The 21,193-nt window shown below is 39.2% G+C and overlaps 1 protein-coding gene across 1 annotated transcript; it reads right to left on the bottom strand.

The window, feature by feature from the left end:
• Nucleotides 1-938: 938 nt before the first annotated feature.
• Nucleotides 939-17,398, bottom strand: csf3r (colony stimulating factor 3 receptor). Its single transcript, XM_072678818.1, has 17 exons — nt 17,310-17,398; nt 12,886-12,977; nt 12,575-12,649; nt 11,437-11,733; nt 9,663-9,795; nt 9,371-9,537; nt 9,105-9,265; nt 6,243-6,393; nt 5,269-5,351; nt 4,618-4,819; nt 4,312-4,500; nt 4,085-4,183; nt 3,726-3,872; nt 3,503-3,643; nt 3,319-3,412; nt 3,155-3,236; nt 939-2,172 (listed from the first exon to the last, which is right to left on the bottom strand). The coding sequence occupies exons 3-17, from the start codon at nt 12,636-12,638 to the stop codon at nt 1,669-1,671; spliced, it is 2,514 nt and encodes an 837-aa protein (XP_072534919.1). The 5' UTR covers nt 12,639-12,649; nt 12,886-12,977; nt 17,310-17,398; the 3' UTR covers nt 939-1,668.
• Nucleotides 17,399-21,193: the final 3,795 nt, after the last annotated feature.

Below are 21,193 nucleotides of genomic sequence, written 5' to 3'. Positions count from 1 at the left end.
ACTATTTGAATAATGCAGTGTGTGTGATGAATGATCAGCATCATATGATAAGCAGGTAAAGTGTAAAATAAAACATCAGAGATTGCTATTAGAAAATGCATATCAATATCAAAAAGTAGCAGCAGAAAGATGCTGGATTGAACAGTGTTTCCTTCTGTAAAGCAGTAGTACAGTCTACTTCTACATGTCTATCTTGAGTGAAGTGCTCCAAATTACACCCCCACATTTATTACTACTTAAAATGCCTAAAATTAGAATCAGGTGCAGCACATCAGCTGCAGATGATTATAACATCATTAGGGGGGTTGGAGGAGTCTGTCTTATTTAAACCTCAGACATGTAGTTTGGTTAGCTCTTGATTGGTAAAGTGAGTGTTATTACCATGGTGAGATTTAAAGAGCTCTCTGAGGCCTTCAGATAGCAGGTTGTTGATGAATCTGGGAAAGGATTTAAAGAGATCTCAGAACATTTAGAAATCACCCGTTCCATAAGTACAACAACTGCCAGCATGGCCTGGTCAGGGTATCCTTGCAAATTCAGTTCAACAGCAGACCACACAATGCGTAAAGAAGTCTCCAACAATCTTAAAGTGTCGTTTCGGGATCTACATGCAGCTCTTGCCACAGCTGAAGTCAAAGTACAGCATCTACCATCAGAAAGAGACCACACGTTTGATTTTCATATTCAAGATTTCCTAGTAAAATGTCCTTTCCAAAGTTGAATTATTTGGACACAGTAACAGTAAAGACATGTTTAGCGTAAACCAGAACCTATATAAACTGTGAAGCACTGTGGGCTGCTTTTCTGCAGTAAGGCTAACATAGAATCCTTATATATATATATATATATATATATATATATATATATATATTTATATATATATATATATATATTTATATATATATATATATATATATATATATATATATATATATATATATATATATATGAATGACCCTGCGATGGACAGGCGTGATGGACAGGAATCAGGAATGATTCCAAGTAGGCTCCAGACCCACAACAATGAAGAAGTGGATAAGAAGATGGATGAATAGGTATAGGTATTGGGATAGGTCAAGATTTCTTTGAGTGCATTTAATAAAGCTGATGTAGCTATCAAGCAATATTCTGGCCCCCTTCACACCTGACAATAATATGTCCAGGCTGATGAGACCATAAGTGGACAGCACTAATTACAGTAATGAACAGGGTCTGATGCTCAAACCTGGGACACATGAAGCTACATAACATATGTGGTGTGACCACTAAAGCACCCCATTGTGCCGCTAACAGTAACAATCAACTGTTTAATGGAACCAGATTTGGTTCCATAAAAGAGGTGAGTGCCAAGAACCTTTACATTTGTTAGGAACCTCAACACGAACATCTTTAAACTCATATGGCATCACTTAAAGAACCCTTTCTAGCACCTTTAAGAGTGTAGGAGAGAGGAAAGCAGCTTTCTTAATGTTCTTTCCTGTTTCATCTGAACCTTTGTAACAGAACACACACGCACACAAACAAGGATGACACAAGATAAATGCTAATACTAGGTAAGAGCAGGGACTACATGTCCCAATGAAGTCAATATGTTGTGAAAGGTACCAATAACAGCTACAGCTGTGCATTATTTTATGACAGAATGACCAGAATGCAAGCTTTCTGAAATCAGGTCTGCTTATTAATGTCACTGATTTCCAAGGACTGGAGCATAGGGAAATCTTTCCAAAGCGAACCCTTCACTTCTTCCCTTCTTGAATCCTCCTGTAATGCAGAAAAGTGGTCCACTTCATAGACTTTCATGTGGGTTGACATTTTCTCACAAGTAAGAGGACTGGAAGGCTCCTCTTCAGCCAGGAGAGGTTGTGTGGACTCGGAGCGCAGGTAGGCGGGCAGAGGCGCCGGATGGCAGCGATATGGATTGGCAAACACAACTGTGGCATAGGGCACAGACTCACTCTGAGACCCTGAGTTGTAGATGCCTGAATCACGGGAAGAGTCAGAGTGCTCCTCATGAACACTTTTACCATTGTACGTCCACTTGCCACAGTGGGGGTACTCAGATGTTGAAGTGTTTTCCTTCCAAAGCTCTTTCTCAGACAAGCTCAGGAGACTAAAGTGGGAAAGGTGTACCGGCACGGGGTCTTTGACCTCTTTTAGTGGGGAAATGTCCTGTGGAGGAAAAATTGTGGCACATGATTCGTTATGTCAATATTTGACTATTAAGTAAGAACAGGTAAGTAAATAAATAAATAAACAAATATAAATGAATAAATAAATGGCTATTCTGACCTCTGCTACCTCATTACCAGCAAACATTGTTGTTTGTACGTAGTCACACACAGCTATTTGACATGATATGTAGCAAGGCTCTGAAGCAGTCTTAGGAACGAAAACCAAGAATTGTAATAAATGGAGTTTTGTTAGGAATGAAAAAAACACCCAGAAACACAACCATCCTTATCTGTTCACAACAGAAATGTTCATTTAAAATCCCTTTTACTGGATAATGCTACTTTTTCATTCGGTGTGGCTCATCACCTCCAAACTCCCAAATGTTTCTGTTTATGTGGTTGGTGTGGTGCAACAGATAACACCACTACCTGCCACTGAGCTACCACACCATGTGGAAGACTGGGGTTCGATTCCCGGCCTGGGTGACTGTGCTGCGCTACACCAATAAGAGTCCCTGGGCAAGACTCCTAACACTACATTGGTCCACCTCTGTAATACCAGTAACCTTGTAAGTTGCTCTGGATAAAAGCGTCTGCTAAATGCTGTAAACGTAAATGTCAATATATCACTTAATGTGCATTGTGTAGCTGAAGAAACTAGGTATATTAAACACAAAACCACACATAATAAAATTCCACAGCCTGTGACATATTCTACTCCGTATGTATGTACATAACCACCAGGTCTTTTTGCTTATCAACGTTATGTCTGGGCTAGGAATGCAGATATTACAGCAGTAATATGCTGGTTTGCTTGAATCAATGTTTTTTTTAATTCAGTTTTAAGTCATTTTGGCTTCAAAGATCATTGTGTCCACTTATAAATGTATAATTATATTTAGCTTAGAATGTAATCCTTTTTTAAAGAAACGGCAATAGGCACATAACAAGGATTTACGTTAAAAATAAAGTGGACCTACCTGCAGTGAGTCAGACAGTGACCACTTTTTAATGCTGCTGTTGGCTGGATCAGGAATCATTGGCCACAAGCACTTCTTCAAGCTGTAAAGAAAAACAGCATTATCCCCTAGAATGGCTCTTCAGACACAGCCTAAACCTGGCAATGTGCATTTGGGGAGCTTACTGTTTATTGTTGCTGAAACAGGTAAACACTCCAAGGAAGAGAAGTGCCAGTCCAACACAGGCTGGGATGACAATCAGCACTATTTCAAAGGCATCTAATAACAATGCATTCATGAGTTACAAACCATTGAACAGAATCTTAAGGAGGTAATTAAATGTGCAGAAAATAGTCTGTCAGTACATACCGATAGATGGGGTTTTCACTGTGACAACAGACCCATTCAAACTCCCGCCGATTGTGCTCGCCATGAGATGGATGTTGTAGATGGAATGAGGATTGAGATCTTTTAGAACCACCCACCTCTCTTTGACCTTAGCCTCTGCAACTTCATGAGAAGAAGATACAACACAGTGGAGGAAACATGTCTTTAAGGAGACCAACAAATCATATGAAAATATGATATTTACCTCCTGTATTGTTTTTTTCATCACAGTAGAAAACTGTGTAGCCAGTTATGATTCCATTTCGCTTTTGCAGTGGAATTTCATCCCAGAAGAGCTCGACATACGAAGGTCTGATCTCTCCGAAGTTCAGCTTTGGAGATTCAGAGGGGGCTAGGACAATACAGACCATTATTATTATTATGAATTTATTATTATTATTTATTATTATTATGAATTCATTATTGAATTTATGAAATGCACAACTGAATTGAGGACAAAATATGGTCCACTAGAGGGAAGTATTGCATCATTATCTACATCACTGTACTGCACATTTTCACATCATCAGTTTTGCACAGCCACAATTTTCAACCTAAACGTACCTTTCTGTTTTGTGTAAGCCATGACAGTACAGGGCTGACCAATGCCATCCTTATACTTCGGATATACTGAAAATTCATAGGGCTTGTAGGGCTCGAGACCTAAAGATTGAAGTTTAAAGATCATTTTTGCATTTATGCCAGGCAATCAATGGACTGTGATTTAAACAAAAATATATGAGATTATATATATAAATATAAGATTCCATTAGAACTTCCATGAACTGTACCTGGTACCTCCATACTGGACTGATTTCTGTTCAAAATTTCAAAGGAGACAGTGGTGAAATTGTCCCCATGCAGTGCCTTCCACTCCAACACATATGCACTGATTGCTGAGGATTCTGGGCTTGACCATTTTGCTATCATAGACTCTTCAGATTCTGGAAAAACGTTCAGATAAGGCACCTGGTCTCGACCTGGAAAACAGACAAAGAGAGAGAGAGGTTCATCAGAAACAAATTTAGACGTTTTTTTTTGTTGTTGTTGTTTTTGGCAGATGGACATAAATCAATGCATCCGAAGGCAGTAGCTACCTTTCCACTTGTACACTGTCACATTAGTTGGGCTGGATTTTCCTGCTTCATTCATGGCTGTCAGGTGGATCTTTTTGATGTCGACAGGGATTGGGAAAGAGCAGTATTGCTGGTTTGTGATACACAAAGTCTTTCCAGGTGGTCTCTCAAATGAGACAACGTAAGACACGTTCATGCTGTTGGCACGGAACTGCAAAGATGGCTGAGGGAAAATGAGCGTAACACACTGGTGAACATTTGACAGAGAATTGCCAAAGAGTGACTGTTAGTTGCATTTTGGTCAACAGTACAGGATTGTCTATTGTTTTATCCATATTAGAAAATAAAATGCATTTCACATATCATAGCCCACAGATTGTGGAAATTGCTGGGGTGTTTTAAAACGTCCAGGGGAGATGATCACCCTGACAACCAGAAAGGTCCTTTGTACCAATGGCTTACTATCAAGCTATTAATCTTAAGATTTATTAATAGGTAAGAACTATACATTATTTACTGACCACTATGAATCTAATATAGACCTATGCAGTTATAAATGTAAGGAATTGAAATGTGGGCCCACATGAAGCCCCTTTTAAAGGTTTTAAAGGGTTAACCATTCCAAATCTTTAGACACACATCTTTGAGGTGTTGCATTTGTTGGGCTCTCACCTTCCAAAACAGCTCTGCTTGGTATTGCCTGTTTGCTGGCTGCCCTAGAAGCTTCAGCCATGTGACCAGTCGGCCAGTGGGAGCTGAAAAGAGAGTGGTCGATCCATAACATGTCAGTACATCAAAGCTTTTAGCATTTATCAAGCAGTGCTGGTGATTAAGTGAAGCTTTTAGGGACACCGTAGCATGGGCTGTTCTCATCACCTCTGATACCGCACTCTAAATAAATGATAGTTAGAAAGATACAGTCAAATTTGATAAGGTCACAGCAGGAGTGAGGTTTATAAATCCACAAGTCATATTGGCAGTTTCAGGAAGGAAGATATGACTGATAAGTGTTGATTTGAAGTTAAAGAGACGAATTGGTATATTCTATGGGCAAGTAGTGTATATATATCTATATTGAACCATCTACAAGTTCAAACCCCTCTAACACTAAAAGGTTCTTTACCAATTTAAAGATATGCATTTCTTTTGCAAAAATTGTACTTCAAGTGGTTCTTATGGTTCTTCGCTTGAAGAACCCTTTGGAGCACCTGCATTTTTAAGAGTGAAGGCTGGCTTGCTGCTGCCTTTCTCTGTTGTTTTCTTATTCTTTCCTTGAGAGTTCTGCAGTAGACTCTATTGGCTACTCTATATGTCAAGCTCTAGTACTGCTATGTCACATCAATGGGAATGGCTTTGACTTTAAATTACACCCAACTGCCAAGGGGATGTGATTGATCGGTATAATTCCAAGCTTTAAGCACCACTTGCTGCAAAGAAGGTAGTTCTACTGCAGAAGTGTTTTTTGGCTTCATGTTCAGGTCAAAAGCCTGGCTAAGTCCAAACATTTCTCTGTCTTTATACTAGATCTCCCACACACCTCATCTAATATAACACAACCAAGCACCTAATCTCAGCTGACAGGATAATGTCTAACTTCTTGTGAAGAATGAATTAAGCTATAATGGACATAAAAGAATGATAGGTACCCCTCATGCCTGTGGTCGCCTTTATGGGATGACTCCACTCACTCCATGGGCTGCTGTGATACCTCACTCTCATCTCAGACTGGTACATCATTCCATGAAGCAGTTTACACACCTCGATTATGTTCCCGGGTCTACGTTTCTTAAAGATAACCTAGGGAAAATAAGTAGAGCAGTACAAGTCAACAACATAGTGCTCAGTCAAATTCTTGGTAACGGCAACTATTTTGTGCACTCACATGTTCTCTCTCACACACATTACATTGCTTACATCATCTTTACTTGCTAAATATCTAGAAATGTCTTTTGTCTCTCTTCTCATTTCTGAGAAGATGTTTCATTTTGTGATTACCTCTTAAGGACTGTGTGTGCTTAATGTGCTTTTTCATATTTTTGTATTTCCATGGCAATGTCAAATGTACATTTTGAAGCATGTAAACAACTTGCAGCAAGAGTTACCAAAGTTAGCCAAGCTAGAGTACAGTAAACAATAGGAAAAGTCCATAGCACCATATAACCCATATCAATTCAGAAAGGGTCATGTTTTGGAGGTTTTGTACTACAGATTTCAGATGGAAAATGTACTACAGATGTCTTGTATATATATACACACATACATGTATATAATTTAAATGTTCGACCCAGACTCTTTTTACAAATCATATTAGCTTTTTTGTTATAGTTAGAGGTTTATATACACTCTCATGCCAATTCTGGGCTTTTAGTTATTTCTGAATAGACATTTATTTACATTTATGGCATTTAGCTGACACTCATCCAGAGCGACTTACAAGGTTACTCATATTACAGAGGTGGGCCAAGGTAGTGTTAGGAGTCTTGCCCAAGGACTCTTATTGGTGTAGCGCAGCATACTGACCTAGACCGGGAATTGAACCCCAGTCTCATGCATGATGTGGCAGCTCACTGGCAGGTAGTGGCGTTATCTGTTGCGCCACACCAACCACCAGATTAAACTATTCATTTTCTGGGACAGAATAAGTGCACCATACAACATTCACTTTTAATACCAAAATAAGCAAGAATTTGGGGGGTTTAAAATCAACATAGAGTCAAATTTATTCTTACAGGATAGAAAACGTCCATTCAGTATGACTCTTAAGCATAGTCAAAATGTTTTTGATAGAATAAAGGTCATGACTTTGGAAAGGCTGTTACAAAATCTAATGTTAGCCTGCTCTGCTTCATCCATTCCATAATCTTTGATGTGTTTAGGGTTTTTGTGCTGTTGGTAGATTCTGTCCTTCATGTTGAGAAAGTCTACTATATCTGTAGGAGATATAGGCTGCGGTGTGCATATGCTGTTGCTGTAGCATCATTGTTGTGAGTAATCTGGTAAAATCCTGTGAAATGAGCTTGGGGCGGATCTGGGATGCCAGACTTGGCTGTTGAGCCTTCTGGAGGTGTTGTGGGTTGTGGGTTTTTTAACTGTTCTGGTAGTATTTTGTTAAAGCACTGTTTAATTTTTCAGTAGGTCTGACTACTTGGTGGTTGAGTCAATTGATCATGAACACAGTGTTATAGTGTGCTTTTGGATCTTTGTCAAGCCAGTATCAGATCGAAGCAGTTGCTGTGTTCTGCTCACAGCAACATTAAAATGAGAAATAGTTGGTGGTTGAGCTGGGCGTAACTCAGTGAGGCACTGATGGAGGGAAGTGCCCAGCTGATTACTCCTGTTAAGAGATTGTAATGTAGTAAGTGATTAGAGTAGGGGTGTAGGGAATTGGCTGGGCCCCATGTGTAAGCACAAGTTTAAAGTGCAAAATTTGACAAATATTTTCTTGTAGTATTTTACATTGTTCTATTAATTTGCCAAAACAACCCCAGAGCATAGGCTTCATTCTTAGATGGCAGCCTTTAAGTCCATGGTTATGTAAAACTTGTTTGACCTTGCAGTGACCATGGTGTTGTAGAAGCTGTGCCTTGGTTGTTCTTAGGTTGTTACTGACCATGTTAATCTATCAGCAGCTGTATCCTTACAGCTGAGGGTGGCAGATTGGGTCTTCCCCCAGACCTTGACAAAGTTGCTACACCTCCCAATTATTTGTTCTTATGTGCAACTGTTTAAATTGAAGATCTTGGAATTGGCAGTTGTTTAGACATGGCTCCAAGATACATTCCTGACATCCTGTGTTAATCCATAATCATCTTCTTAGATCCAAACTGAGCTCCTTGGATTGTCCCACTGCATTGTGTTTTGGTCAATCCAATTAATGGGGTTGTCAAACAAACCCTTTTTTAAATGGGCACAGAGAAGCTACCAGCTGTAGTCAATCATGTTCATGTAACAGGAAGTTATAAGAACCTGGCAAATAATAGAATTTTCAGCACAACTGAATTAATAATCTAAGTGGGTGTATGTATATTTTTAATAATATGTATATATTATAACTTATAAAATGTAAACCAATTTTTTATTACAGATGTGTGTTATACGCGTTTTCTCAGTTCAACAAATTACTAAAAGCTCAATATCACCATGGCATTCATATGTGCGATAAGTATATGTAAACTTATGACCACAACTGCAGCTTTATTTTGGTTGGAAGCTGTAATTTAATTGATTGTGCTTGTATTAATTTTTTAGTAACTGTTACAAAAGCCTCTGGGATAAGTTGTAAGATTTGCACACACTTTGATTACTAGTGAATTAATCATAAACGGTTGGAGTGGGAAGAAGAGTTTGAAGCATTTGTAGCAGAGATTTACCCTGCTCTTACACACACACACACAAAAAAAATCATATATATATATATATATATATATATATATATATATATATATATATATATATATATATATATATATATATATATATATATATGAAATAATAAAAAGATAAGTAACCTGCTCTCTGTCCAAAGCTTTGTTGCTCATAGGTTTCATTCTGATCTCCACAAACAAGGTACTTGTAATCCACTTTTGTGCCTCTGAAAGACTCCATTTGTGTCCAAGGCATCCATGATTCTCTGTCCCTACTGTTTGAATCTCTGGTGCATCCAGCTTAGCTACAAGAAGTAAATAACATGAACAACAACATACTTAGTAAGTTCACATCATAACCAGACAGTCTGTATCTTTGCTTGAGTAGTGTATAGAATTGCCTTTCTAACCTGTTTCCATGGGGTCCAACACCAAAGGCTCAGAGGTGGCAGCACCCAGGGCATTCTGTGCCACCACATGAACCTGTACCTCATTAAACAAAGCAAAGCCGACCCGTGGGATTGTATAGAAATGCCTTCCAGGTGCCGGAACATAGACAAACTTCTCAGATGAATCTCTAGAGAAAACCACAGTTTCATCAGCTGAAAACAAATTCTAATCAACATATATATTTTGTTATAATTTAGAGCTGCTTGAGTGCTGAGGCAAAATGCTCTACAATTAGCACTACAACATACATACCTGATTTCTGTGTGGAGGCTGTAGTTTGTTGGAATGTTTAGATTTTCCTGTCCAGGGTCCCAAGTGCACAACAATGTGCATGGTTCAGCAAGATTCAGCTGGCAAGTCAAGTTCCGAGGGGCAGGAGGAGGATCTTTAAAGATAAATAGGATTGTTAACTGAGGTGAATATTCATACAAATTTAACTGAATATTTAGCACAGCAGTTTGTTATTACAAAAAAGAGTACTGTGAAATACATCACCATGCTTTTATTATTATTTATCTTCTCCTTATATCTCTTTATATATGATGAATGAACCAATACAACTGCTGCAAAATGTGTTAAAGAAAAACGTTAATGTAAAATATGTAACATGAAGTTAAGAATGTCTTTCGTAGCTTTTCGCTACAAGATTTTGAGGAATGCAAAAATCCATTTTTCAGACAATTTTTTTTACCTGAGCAACATTGTTCATGTAGGAAATAATTAAACTTCGAATCCCAAAGTTTTGAAACATCTGAATGTTCAGTATATGTAAAGAAATTCAGTCAGTTTACTAACATTTACATTTACCCCTTACACGCTCACTCATTCGGACAAGTCACATCAAGAGTCATGATTTGACACTGAGTAAATCAGAAATGGGCACTCAAATCCCAGAAGAGTTCACGTTTCCAGCCGGAGTAAATAAGATGAAGTGATTATTTAAGGGCCGCAAACTTAATGCAGCAAATCACTAAAAGAAGAAAGAAAACTTGCCAAAAGAATGTTCCAAAAACATTTTGCCAGAGTGACAATAAGTTTTTCAGTGATTACAGCAGTGTTGACTGTTGTGCCGTTCTCCCACAGCTCTTAATAGCGCCAGGCTTCATACAGCTTCAAATAAAGCTTTCATTATAAAAAAAGCTTCCACTTGAAGAACAGAACAATGTGATGGATTCCAAGTATGCTAGCTAGCTAGAATAACAGCTAAACTAGCTGAGGTTTAAGATTAATTTCAGTAATAGATCACAGTAGACTACTTTAAATGTGAACTTTAGATTAATTAGTTACTAAGACCACACCACACTATTCTGCGCCAGTGCAAAACAGTTTGACCAGTTACAGATTCTTTTGCCATTTACTGTGATCTTAAGGACCAGAAAGTGTGCGCCATCTCATAATAATTATATGACACTCGCTGATGTCAGACGTGTCCAGTATGAAATTTCCACGCTGATTTAATAGTTAGCAAGCTAGCATAAAAATCTAAATGCAAAATGGTGGGGTTTTTTTATGTGCAAAGCAGCACAGGGAGCCAAGAAAAGAGCTTACAGACCAAGATATGGCCATTTTCTGTACCATAAATATAAAATAAATATAAAATTTGGATTATGCAGCAAAAAGCTGACGCAAATGTGGAGCCAATCAGCGGATCCCTACGTCATTAAGTACTCCCACTGAATGTTTCTGTGGTTCCAAGTGCGGTTAGCTAACTGTTGTGAGAAAACTGGGCACAACCAGGTTTGCAAGCTTTCCATGCCGAACCATGTCCATGTAGAAAAGCCACCGGAATGGTTCCCCTCCTTACTCAGAAACTTTTGGCCCTGCAGTGGAAAAGAGGCCATGTTTTGCACGTAGCACTCCAGTGAACAGCCACTTTAGTAGGAGTGTGTACCAACGTGTGTGAAACACCCACAGCCGAGACCAAAAAAATCTCTACTAGACTCAAGACTCAAGCTCAGACCTGCAGGAAGCAACCTGTGAACATCTCTGGAATAAACATACTTGAAGCCACAGGAGAAATTCTTACATGCTGCTTTGATTTTCATTCCAGCTACTACATTGCAGTCTTCACGAATGCATACGGCACACTCCAGCATCACTGCCATGTTTGTGAAGTTGGATATGAGGATTTCATAGGTCCTTTCTTCATGACTGGTCACACTACGATAGCTTAAATTGGCTGCGTAAGGCCATTCCACATGAAAATCTTGGCTTTTTGTTAGTGGGCAGTCTTCTTTGATGTAGCAGGAAGCTGTGACTGGTGAGCCGCTCAGAACCACTGCAGATGGAGTGCGGACCTCAGCGCACGGTGATGCTTTGACATCTTTAGAAAAGAACAGATGTGAAAGAGAATGAATACAGCGATATGAAAGCAGAGACCGTGCTACAACAATAGAGTTAGCTACCCCTCCCTAGCCCGAGCCTTACGAAACACAGCGTTGCAACTGGCCTTCTCGACAACTGGGCCATTTCGACATTTGTGGTAAAAGGTTTCACAGCATTGCTGTAGATGTATCTTTGGTCTTACCAGCTGAATAACCAACAGTTGCATCCATATGTATGCTGACTTGTTCAATTTAAACTAAAAATAAACATTGACAAATATGCCAGTGTTAAATTAATACTCGCAGTGTTAATTTAGCAATTCTTTGCGTAAATAGTTTAGAGATACATATATATACAGATTATATGTGGTATTTTAGGGGTGTAATAATACATTATATCATTGAATACAAACTTCTACCAACTGAATGAAATGAAACACTGTTTTTTTATGGCTGATTATATTTTATAAATACAGTAAAAATGAACAATACTGAACACTCAAAAAACATAATAATAAAATATAAGGCCCATTTTCAGCTACTCCTTGTTCTTGTTGAAAAAATTCAGTTACAAAAAATGGTCCTCTTGCTTGATACTCAAAAGGGCCTTTGAAAGGGTCTTCAGACAACCAAAAATGTGGAACCACTTTTTTTTAGATAGAGTAGATGGTAAAATACCTACTTTGCATTTTTTCTCTTTAATGTGTAGTTTTTTCTTTGTGTATGTCCCACACATTTGAGAATGAATATCAGTGAATATCACTTTCAATGAAACTCTCTTAGTCTTGCAAACTTATAATAAATGCAATTAGGAGCAAAAATCAGTATTCAGTCTCTTACTTGCTGTGAATGAACACATAGTTGACCACAGCGTCAAATGTACTGAGAGCCAGCGCAGCGCCATGACGGTAGAGTCTGCAAGACATCCAAATATTGTTTTTTATTATTTCATTTATTACATGCACTGTACTGAGACGTAAACACTCCACAAAATTGAACTGAACCAAAGGTTTAAAGTAGGGAGAAATATTAAAGGTAAAACCAACCTCAAACAAGTAAAACCAATAACAAACAATTTAAAACCACTTAAAAATACGAAAATTGATCAAAAGGAATAATAAAAATAAAAACAGCAAAACAGCAGAACATACATAGTATAAGGAGCAGCAGTCCTCTCAGGGCTGGAACTACACATGTATGTAGTATTCTTAAGCCTCCATGCCTGGTGCACAGCGTGATCTTTCTGAAAAGAGAGAGGTAAAAGCTCACAAGCTGCTGCCAGTAGTGGACACTCTTCTTGGTTCTCTCTTGTGTGTTTTGCCCACTATAGCTGTTTTTGCGGTGTACCGTTAGCTTCATCCTGAGCCACATGGGCCAAAAGGAGCAGGAAATGTCAGGCTGTTGCACAACCTGCTGTGCGACCCTCTAATCTCACACACGCACTTTTGTCTTTTCTACTTTCACCATGAGTCCTTCAGCCTTGTCAAAGGGGAAGACTAATTATTTCGCTCATGAATTTAAACTGATCTCAATGCATCTCTTATGTTTTATGTTTTGTTGAATCCTTGTTGAAGTCGCAGTTTTAATCTGTGATAAAAAAGCACAGGGTCATTAAATGTTAGCTCATTAAAACAGGCATAGGATTTCTGTGATAAGGGCACATTCTAAACTTCCAATCCATATTACGTGTTTGTAGAGGAGGGGATAGGTTATTACACTTAGTTCTGTAGGCCGCACTCTGATTGGTTGAGAAGTATTCTAACCACGCTGCTATTTGTTATATTAGCTCCCATCTCTATGAATGAAGAGAGACCAAAATACTTAATTACTAAGCTGAAAGTCAGATTACCATTTTAAACATTTTTGAAATCACTGATCTTTTTTTATCTAGAGATTTATCATTTTGGCTTTTTTTACTAGCACGTCGCTTCTCCTCCGCTACCAAGCTGATTGCTTCTTTTTGCTAAAGTGAGGGACTTCTATCTGTAAACCGACGCCATGTTGAGCTATGAGACCTCCCATTCCTATTTCAACCAGTGACCCGTTTCCTCATTTAGTACATCTCTGGCTGAACTTAATACTTTGACAGTTCTGTGGCTCTACCCGTACCAGAAAAGGTGAGCCTTATGATATCAGCAGTTATATTGGACTCTGTACAGCACTGTACAGCACGTGCCTCAACGAACTTAGTCCACTTAGTTGGTCAAGGTGTTTTGGAATTGGTACTGTATCCCACATAGCAAAAACTCTAGTTTCTCTCCAGCTAGGTTTTGGTGGATATCAGTATTTAGTGTATATTCAGTATGAAATTCAGGGCTTTTTTGATTTAGTTTGTTTCTTTATTTTGTAAAAACTGTTGGATGAGCGATAGAACACTTAATGTGGTGTGTTATTGTGAATAACATCACGACTGTGATGATCTATGGCATGTTATTCTTTTTTTTTTTTTCAACAACCACATTGACCATTTGTGATGGGCACAGATCCGTGCAGTGAACACACACATACACACCAGTGAAACACACACATTGAACAGTGAGCACACGTGCTCGGAGCGGTGGGCATCCCAATCTTGATAACACACTCCCTCTCTTGTTCTATTGATTAATTGAATTTGATGAAAAGTTGTTTATGTTATTTTGTGGAAAGAAAAACAATGTTGTTGATACGAAATGTAAATTGAATAAAAATATAAAAAATTGTTGCTGTCACACACAGCAACAATTTTGCTGTTTTGAAAAAGATTGGAGCATTTCTACTTGCCCATTTGTCAGGAAATTTAGACACAACAATAAAAACTAAGAAACCATACTTGTATTTTTATGGTTTACATCACTGTACAGTATAGCATTACAATGTTTAGCGTATGTGTTCATATGAGGGTATTAGAAGAGTATGGCTTTAGTTAAAAGATGCTGGAAAGACATGATAATGTCAGTGTGTTTACAGTAGGGAAGTCAGCTGCACCTCCACTGTGAATTCAGAATATTAATCCGGTCAGATTTTAAAGTAAACACTATTTTATTTTTCTTTCCCATCGAAACTTACAACTGGGTCACTCCAACACAATCAAACTCTGTGGTAGGAACCCTTCCTTCTCTGTGTGTTTGTGTGTGTGTGTGTGTGTGTGCACGTCTGTGTGTGTATATGTGTGTGTATATGTGTGTGTGAATGTGAGTAAGATGGCAGTATTGAAGTTATACTCCATTCTTTTCTTATCAGTGGCTCACATAAAGGCCTTCACTTCTCGGCATTCGCCTTTCAGCGTCTCTCCCTATTGCAGGGGCTAATTGCCTGTGGCTCCTAAATGTGCTTTGCAGCCTGCTGGGGAGAGAGCAGTTATTATATTTGTAGTGATTTCTTTTGTGACCGCCTGGCATGTTGCTCCAGCACCATGATTTAATGTGCTTGTGAACACAAATGAGTCTGCCAATTTCTCATTTTCCATTAAAGGACCTCAGTATTGCTTATGTGTTTTTTTTCTCTCTCTCTCGATTTGCTTCTGTGCATTTATTAACTGAAACGTTATCATATTAATGCAAATATAGGCAGAACATAACAAATGTCCTCTATATAGTACAGCACATTTTGGGGTCTCTGGTGCCACAAATTGCTTTGTTTGTTTCCTTGAAACAAACTTGTGAAAAGAGCCAGTAATATTAGTAAGGAACTGGACAGCTCTTCTGTAAATGGTCAGTTTCAACACCAGCATAAAGTCTGTCTTTACACATTCTCGCCTTTGCGGACTACTTATGTACGTGTGAGAAAGTCATTGTTCTTCATCTCATGCTGTGACGTGTGTGTGTAAGTCCCTCTCTGGCCCAAACAAAAGACCTTAGAACGCTCTCTACACGATTAAGAAATTATCTTACAGGAAACAGCCCACCTCCCTCTCCCCCTCATCTCTACTCTCTCCATCTCTCTCTCCCCCTGTCTCTCTTCTCTCTCTCTGTTTCTCCCCCCAGTCTCTGCTCTCTTTTTAACTCTCCCCTGTCTCTTCTCTCTCTATCTCTCCCTCTTCTCTGTCATTCTCCTCACTCTGACTAGCTCCCCTCTGTCTTCTTCCTCCGTCTATCACCCTCAAACTGGCCCCATCTCTCCTCTCTCCATCTCTTCCCCTGTTTCTCACTGTTTCTACCCACCTCTGTTTGTCCTCTCACTCTCTATGTTTCTCCTCCCCCTCTGTCTCACCATCTCTATCTATCTTTCTTTCTTTGGCCTCCAACTGCCCTCCTCTGTTTCTCCTCTCTCACCTTTCGCAATCTCTCACTGTCTCTCTCATTGTTTCTCATCAGTCTCTCTACTCTCACAATCCCTTTTTTTCTCCCTCACTGCCCCCTTTCTCCCCTTCTCAGCTATTTTCCCTTTCTCACTGCCCTTTCTGTTTCTCCTCTCTCTTATCTCTTTAGAATCCTCTTTTTCTCTCTCGCTGCTCCCTTTCTCCTCTCTCTGTCACTTCTTTTGATCCCTCATTTTCTCTCTCACTGCCCTCTCTTTCCCCTCTCTCTCAGCTCTCTTGCTCCCTCTCTTTCTTTCTCACTGCCCTTTTCTCCTTTGTCTCTCACCTCTCTCTAATCCCTCTCTTTCTCGACCCCTTATTTCCTCTCACTGCCTTTTGTTTCTCCTCTCTCTATATTTCTCTTTCTCAGTTTCTCATCTCTCTTTTTGTTCTCCTCTGTCTGGACTCTCTCTCACTCTCTCTCTCCTCTCTTTAACAGGCCTCCTCCTCTGTTGTGTTCTCTCTAAAACTCGTTCCCTCTTTATTTTTCTTTCTCTCAGTCTCTCTTTCTCCCGCTTCTCTGTGTGTGCTCACTTTTGATCCTTAGTCCTCCCTCAAAACACCAAACAGTTCAAAATAATCGTCATCCCTCCTCCTCCTCCATTTTACAATCTGTGGGATTTCACAATAACTGAAGAAGAAATGGGTCTAAAAACCCCCCTTTCACATCCTGCTTTGTAAGAGAACGGGTACATTCGCTACATTCAGTCTCAGAATGAAAACTCAATGCTAATTTGTATGTGTCTGACAGTTTTATCCACTATTGTAATTTATGAACACAAGCATAAAGGATTTCCAAAAGAAATGGACAGTGGGCCTTCTTCTTACCGACCGAAGAAGAGGTTTCCTCTTAATACACATTTAAACAGTTTTTTGACAGATTCTGACAGTCATCAATACTTTCTTGTTTGGAATCACGAAGAAGAAAACATTTTAGAAAATTCTTAGGATGATGAAGGGGAACAACGCCCAAAATGATCAAACAATATTGTAAAAAAACATATTTTCAAGTTTCAAATCCAAACCTAGCCCCATAACCTGCTACAGTGCTCCATTTAGCATTGTAGCAGAACTATTCTGAACGTATTTTTCGGTCTTAAAACATATGCCAGGTTAATAAATCAGCAGACAAACAAATTAACAACCCCTAGGGTGAAAGAAACATGTGGCTCATAAGTCATTTCAGATACATGAATATAACAGTGCTCTCATGATTTGAATGGAACTGATTAGGACTGGAAAGCTGAATGAGAGATAAAGAAAGATAAAGAAATGTAATCACAGAACTGCACTCACCACATAAAGCACCAAGGCCTGAGAGCGCTTTCATTGTCTCTAACAGCGTAGAGACAAGATCAGACTAATCTGATTGCACTTGTGTATCCACTCTCTGCATTAGGCCACTGTTGCTCTATGGTTCTGCATTTATCTGGGAGGGTCACATGATTTGAAAAAAAGAAGAAGAGGCCACTGTATGAGATGGCTTACATTACAGAGAATTCTGCATTTCAGATTTTTTTACTGAAAATGAAACATTTACATTTAAACAAATACAGAGCATAGAGTGTTTATTCTGAAAGGGTCACATTATTTGATTCAACAGGTTTTATGTTTAGATTTAACACATATATATTATATATTCAGGAATTCAGTCCCATTGCCACAGTGGTATAAAATCCAGCACCTAGCCATACAGTCAGCCTTTCCAAACATTTCTAAAGAATGTGCTGTTCTAAAAAGCTCACTGGATTCCAGCGTGGTCTTGTAATTTCTGCAATTTCGTCCCTCCTAGATATGCCATGATGAACTGTGAGTGGTTTTAGTAAATACCATAATTTAATATTATTAAAGCGTTTAGGAAACACAGCAACTAATCCACAAAGTTGTAGACTGTGTACAAAGTTACAGAGCAGGGTCGCAGAGTTTTGAGGAGCATAGTGGATCCAAGTTGCTGAGTCAATAAAAAACAAAACCAAAACAGTAACTGTAAACCGCTGCAGTGAGCAGTAAGTAATTCGATTTACCGTGTTTGATTCTAATGGAGCTAATTAAGCATAACAGCACTCTCCAGCGGAGAACCCAGAGCTTGCCTTTTCTGCATCCCATGTAATGAAAAAAAAACTAATTCACTTCAACAGACTTGAATTTTAAGAAACATTTGAGGGTAAAAAATGCCATGTAGACGAGCTATGACTGCTGTATGATTAGCTGACTGCTAGTTTCTTAGTGATTGCAGTCCTGTATTTCAGTCCTGTATAGCATGGCCTATAGCTTCATACGTGTTACAAACTTGTAGCTGCTATTTTTCAAACTAAGATTTCATTATTACTATGTGTATGCTATACAATTGGTTAACTTTACTTTTTTTGGAGGTGACAGCAGTGAGTATTCATTGTATTCCATGCAAATCATACATTTTAGACACAGATTTTAGCATGTTTTCTGACACACTCCTTGTCTGATTCACAATAATTTCATGAGTTTAAATAAAATGTAAAATGGTCAGAATGTTGGAAATACTTTTTATGTTCAGTAGTTCCATTTTATGGAACTTAATCTAATGGATTATAAAATATTAAACACACTACAAAATATTTATTGAAAGAAAAGTCTTTACTAAACTAAAGATCAGACTGGTATGGGATGAGGGGATGATGGTGCTCCATGCAATGCTTTTAGGATGAGTTGGGGATGACGTGGGTTGGTCATCTTACAACATCCTGACCTCACTAATGCTCTTGTCACCGAATGCAATCAAAACTTCACAGCAAGGCTCCAAAATCTAGTAGGAAGCCTTTTCTGGACAGTAGAGAATTTCCCCAACAAAAGCAGGATAAACTCTTTTTAGTACTTTTGATTTCAGAAGAAACAATGAATGAGCAGCTGTCCCAATACTTTTGTCCATATGATGCATGTGTGTGTACACAGTACAGTGCAAGCCTTTCGGCACCTGTTAAAATTATTACATTAAATAGCTCCTTGCCTGTGCAGTAAGTGTTCTTATAAAAAGTAGTGTTTTTACATCACTTCCTTAGAACATTTTCAGAGATCTCCTCAGGGGAGTTTAGTATTATTTGCAGTTACTCTCCAACACCTGATTTGGCAAATCAGCGCTTACTTTTGTTAAATCAGATGAGCTGGTGATGGAATTGAGCAAATCTACGTCCAGGAGAAATCTGGAACTAAGCTTTATTCTTCAAACTAGATGTCAAAACTCTCAAAGCTACATCTGCGCAGTACTATATATATATATATATATATGTGTGTGTGTGTTTACTATATATGTTTACTATATATATTTAAAAATCTTTGTTAAACTTTAAAAGTGCAGTGCATGCAATACAGTACTGGAGTCTCACAGACACAAGGCTTGTAATGGGAGAAAACCCCCCAAACTAGACCTGAAAGACTCTTTTACTTTCTTTACCCTTTACTTTTCTTATTATTTTGCAACTGTAAAAGATAGAAATTAAAAACTATTATTGAGAGATCAACTGTCATCATTTACTCTTATGGCTTTTTACAAAGTCATCTTTTGCTCACTAACCAATTCACAGTAAAATAAATTTTGACTAGGGGTGCCAAAACATTTGCATGATACTGTACATTTCATCTTTATAGGTTTACAATTACTGACTATAGCATATTTCTGCTAAAGAAACAGCAGTGCCAAGACAGTTTACCAGCTTAGCTCCTGACCAGCATAGAGTATGTTTGTGTTTGATGATATAGCTGGTCTACTAGCATGATCAACCTGACCATGCTGGACGACCAACATGACCAAGCATGATGACCAGTATGATCGAGCCTGACAACTAGCATAACTAAGCTAGACGACCAGCATGACCAAGCTGGCTGACCAGCATGACCCAAATTAAATGCAACATACACTAAGCTGACCAAAAGCTGATTAACCAGCTAGCTTACCAGAATAGGGTAAATGTTAACCTTAATGGCCAGCTGTTTAACCACCTTCAAAGACTAGTTTAGACCACCCAAATCCAGCTACCTGCAAAATCTGGTCTTGAGCTGGATTTTTTTCCATACATCAGCCAACAGGGGCTACCATAACATCACCACTCAAGTCAAGTCAAGTCAAGTGGGTTTTATTGTCATTTCAACTACATACAGAGTACACAGTGAAACGAAACAACGTTCCTCCAGGACCATGGTGCAACATAGACACAGTGCATACAAAACACAAGTGCAACACAATACAAGTGTGGACAGACAACACAACAGAGAGAGAGAGAGAGAGAGAGAGGGAGAGAGTGTGTGCATGTAACAGAAAAGACATCAGTTCAGAAGTTGAGTTGAGTTGAGAAGTCTGATGGCTTGGGGGAAGAAGCTGTTGCAGAGTCTGGTCGTGTTGGACCGGATGCTGCGGTACCTTCTTCCTGATGGCAGGAGGGAGAACAGTCTGTGTGAAGGGTGGGTGGAGTCATCCACAATGCTGGTTGCTTTGCGGATGCAGCGGGCAGTGTAAATGTCCATGACAGAGGGGAGAGAGACTCCGATGATCCTCTCAGCCGTCCTCACAATGCGTTGGAGGGTCTTGCAGTCAGAGGCTGTGCAGGTCCCAAACCAGGCAGTGATGCAGCTGCTTAGGATGCTCTCTATGGTCCCTCTATAGGAGAGGGTGAGGATGGGTGGAGAGAGACGGGCCTTTCTCAGCTTCCGGAGGAAGTAGAGACGCTGCTGGGCTTTCTTGGCTGTAGAGCTGGTATTCAGGGACCAGGTGAGGTTCTCCGCTAGGTGGACACCAAGGAACTTGGTGCTCTTAACGATCTCCACAGAGGAGCCGTTGATGTTGAGCGGAGAGTGGTCACTAGACCTTTTTGACCTTTGGGCAATTCCGATGGATCATTCTCAGCAGTGGCGAATTTAGGTATAGACGACATGGGCAGCTGCCCAGGGAGGCATTTTTAGGTGAGTATTGGGCTCTGAAGAGGAGGTTTGAAGAGGAGGCCACCATACAAGCTTGAATGGCTACTGATTCTCGGCATAGCAGTAACAGTAGTGGCATGGTAGTATGTGCTGTGCTACTATCAAACCCCTGTCACTTCTGAGCTGAGAATAGTCTATCATCTCCTAACATCCTGCCAACACTGATGAAGGATGACCAACAGGATGACTAATAGCTGCTACTGTCTTTTGTCTCTAACTGTACACCTGCAAGG

The sequence above is a fragment of the Salminus brasiliensis genome, chromosome 5 (assembly GCF_030463535.1).
Source record: "Salminus brasiliensis chromosome 5, fSalBra1.hap2, whole genome shotgun sequence".
NCBI lineage: Eukaryota > Metazoa > Chordata > Actinopteri > Characiformes > Bryconidae > Salminus > Salminus brasiliensis.
The sequence above is the reverse complement of the archived record's forward strand: the minus strand, read 5'-3'. Positions and strand labels throughout refer to the sequence as shown.